General features: G+C 38.7%; 1 protein-coding gene across 1 annotated transcript; it reads right to left on the bottom strand.

The window, feature by feature from the left end:
* Nucleotides 1-2,277: 2,277 nt before the first annotated feature.
* Nucleotides 2,278-3,122, bottom strand: LOC118056169 (large ribosomal subunit protein P3z). Its single transcript, XM_035068292.2, has 2 exons — nucleotides 2,848-3,122; nucleotides 2,278-2,605 (listed from the first exon to the last, which is right to left on the bottom strand). Exons 1-2 carry the CDS (start codon nucleotides 3,046-3,048, stop codon nucleotides 2,435-2,437), a joined length of 372 nt encoding a protein of 123 aa, XP_034924183.1. The 5' UTR covers nucleotides 3,049-3,122; the 3' UTR covers nucleotides 2,278-2,434.
* Between the last annotated feature and the right edge of the window lie 391 nt (nucleotides 3,123-3,513).

The raw sequence follows: 3,513 nt of genomic DNA, 5'->3' as shown, positions 1-3,513 counted from the left end.
AGTATCACTAAAGGTTGAGTCTACAGTAGGTGTAAACTTAAGCTTAGACACTAGTTGATCGTGACATAAATGCATGCAATACTAACTTATAAAAGGAATTGAGATCACAAATGGTTCTTGCATGTAAAATTACAATACAAAAATAAAGCTTTTTTTTTTTTTTTTAAATGTGGAGATTAATCAAGAACAAATTACACTAATAAAATTGTAAGCATGTAATACTAGATTCTTAAGTGTAAATGATTAATCAAACACGATGTCACAAGTAAGAACTCATAATTATTAAATAGAATAAGATATTAGCTATTACTGATGAAAGAGGTTGATGAACAAAAATTAACAATTAAAATGCTAGGTGAGATTTTTTTTTTTTTTCCTCTTTTTTTTTTTTTTAGCACAAAAGTAATATTAATGATAACTTTGAATACTATGTGCAATACCAAAAAGATAAAATCAACAAACCAAAAATAGAGTAATTTACCGACCAAGATTCAAATTGTCGAATTCGATCGCGGATGGACCTCAGATGACATGGCAATTGGGGTGATGTGGAGGGGCCTGCTTATGTGGTGGACAGTGATGTGGCTGCCCATGTTGATGTGGCGGTTGTGCTGACGAGGTAGCTGACGTGGCAGTCAACGATGACGTGGCAGGCCTGATGACATGGCAGCTGACGTGTCTAGGTTAATTAAAGTTCAGCGTCTGTTTCTTTCTTCCTTGGCTTCTGCGACCTGTTGCCGCTGGCCTCTATGACCTGTTGTCGTTGCTGTCGGCGGCGGCACAGGAAGCCCGCTGGTTCTGATGGGTCTGGCGGTGCAAGGGAAGAGGCGGTGGTGTCTGTGGTGGTTGCGGCTGCTCCGGGTTGTTAAGGCAGTGAATCGGCGTGTCCTTTTGATCGTTGGTTGTGACCGGCGCTGATGTTGAATGGCCAATCACTCTGTGGGATTGATGTGCAGGTATACCGGTGGTTGCGGCTGTTGTTGTCTGGGTTGGCTGGTGCAGTGACGTGGGCTACGATTATTGTAACCCATCGATCTGCCTCTGCTGATGGAGGCTGAGGTGCTGCGGACGGTGGCAGATGGAGATCTACTGCGTGGTCTTTGTTGCGGTGAACCACCAGTCGACACTGGCTGTGATGGATGGGTGGCTGCGTCTGGTGGCCTGTGTTGTTGATTTCGTTGCTGAAATCGGAGTCTATTGTGGAGGCGCCACTGCAATGATTTGGCGTGACAGCAGGTGGCGTGGAGAGTGGCCTGCTGTCGAAAAATCTCTCGCCGTGGGTTCTATAGAGAGCTGTCGTGGGTTGGTTGTTGCTGGAGACGCCCGATCTGCCCTCTGGCGAAGGTGGAGGAGATGAACAGTACCAACCAATGAACAGTAACTTTTTTTCGATGAACAGTAACTTTTGAATAGTGAACAGACGGTTCTTGAGCAGGGAACTCTATTTTTATTTTTTTCTTGTAATCAAAACAGTGGATTTTTTTTTTTTTATATTTTTTTTTTCAGGTTAATCTAGGGTTAAACATAACACATAGATCGATTAATTGTAAGAACAATTAAAAGCCGTGCTCTGATACCAAATTTGACGCGGGACAACAAATAAAAAGAATTAAAGCAAGAAAAGAAAAAAGCTTTAGAGAAAGAAAGAAGCTTTAGAGAAAGAAAGAAGCTAAGAAGAAGAGGAGGAGAGGGGTTGGAGATATGCAAATCTGCATTTTTTCATTAATCATCAAAAGTTCCATAACATTTAGAGAAGTAGGGTATTTATACTAAAACCCTAACTTGAATAAGCAATTGGGCTTATGGCCCATTAAATAAAATATCCAACATTAATTAAATCAAGCCCAACAAATAAAGCCAAATTAATAAAACTCAACTGAAAGTCCATATAAATTAAACCCAAAAACATAAGTTAAAAGCCCAATTTCTCAATGGTTTGGGCTATCCTCCATCATCTATTATCATACGCGTGCGTAAATAGTGTTTCTGGTTCGGTGTCCCCATCAGGAACCAATTCACAAGCATCACAAGAGAAGAGCCAGCAAGAACCACACGACAAGAGCCAAGTCGCATGATAATTCACAATCCATTCAAAACTATTGTCATTAATAACACTTGCTAATAAACCAAATCCAAAATCTAATGCAAAAAACTACACTACTGTCAAGTCTACGATCAACACTGATGTTTGGAACCAATTCGCATGCACCACAAGATGAACCAATTCGCATAATAATTGACAATCCATATACCAACCAGATGCTGCTTAAAGCACAATGAAATGCTAAATATTAACTCATTGAATATAATCCATATCCAATCAAAAACACAATTAATCTGATCTAAATCCAATTAACCAATTCTAGTAAAATTTTGCAACATGAGTGTAAACCATTGAGAAGAAAGACACAAGAAATAGTAACTAGGCATTTGCTTAATCAAAAAGAGAGAACCCCATATCATCATCACTCTCAGGCTCCTCTTCCTTCTTTTTTTCCTCAGCAGCAGGTGCTTCAGCTGCAGATGTTGCACCTCCTGCTGGAGCTGCTACTGCACCACCACCACCACCAAAGAAGGCACCACCGGTGCTCCCACCAATGACCACCTATATAACACACAAAATTCACCCATCCCATCAGATACAACTAAAACGGTCCATGAAATTCCAGATCCACCCTTACCATATTTAGCACTATAAAACCAAATTAATGAGACAATTGCATTTCAAATAATAAAATATTTGCATAAATACTATCTGATTTATTAGCAAATAAGACGATAATAATTCATCATGAGATTATAAATAAAAATAATTATATAAAAATAGAGAGAAAGAGAGGCGAGTACCTGGAAAACAGCGGAGGAAGGAGTGACGTATGAGAAAGAGGACTGGACGGCGCCTGATGAATCAGCGGAGAGAGCGGACTGGACGAGTTTCCTTTGCAATTCGAAGGTGGAGGAGGCGGAAGCCTCGATATTGCCGTCTGAGATCTGCTTGGCGCTCCACTCGTTACTGGAGCTCCTGCAAACGAATGTGAAAACTCCCATTTTGGTTTTCCTTAAACCCTAAATTTGCTTCGCAACAAACGGAGTGAGAGGGATGGCTCGCAAGTGCAAGATTGCTGTATTTTTATGTCATGGAAACCTAGGATGCTTTAACAGTCCGTTTTATCCCTGAATATGTTTCTTAATTTCTATACTGCCCTCCTCTATATTTTTTATATAATTGAGTGGTTTAGAGAAAGAAAAAAAAATAGAAAATGAATCACAAGAAATGTGTGTTTTTATAATAAAATTTAAAAAATAAATCTATATCTTTTATCATATATGTTTTCAATACTTAAATTATTATATAGATGGTCTATTTATAAAAGAAGGGAAGAACATGAGAACATTAAAGGAATTAGAAAATTCATGTGTCATGAAAAATCAAGAGATTAAATCAAGAGTTATAAAGTCTAAGAGATTCTAATATATATATATAACACTTCCTCTTGAATGACCATGTACTAA

Source organism: Populus alba, chromosome 3 (genome assembly GCF_005239225.2).
Source record: "Populus alba chromosome 3, ASM523922v2, whole genome shotgun sequence".
In the NCBI taxonomy this organism is placed as follows: domain Eukaryota; kingdom Viridiplantae; phylum Streptophyta; class Magnoliopsida; order Malpighiales; family Salicaceae; genus Populus; species Populus alba.
Note: the sequence above shows the minus strand (reverse complement) of the source record. Positions and strands in the feature narration are given on the sequence as shown.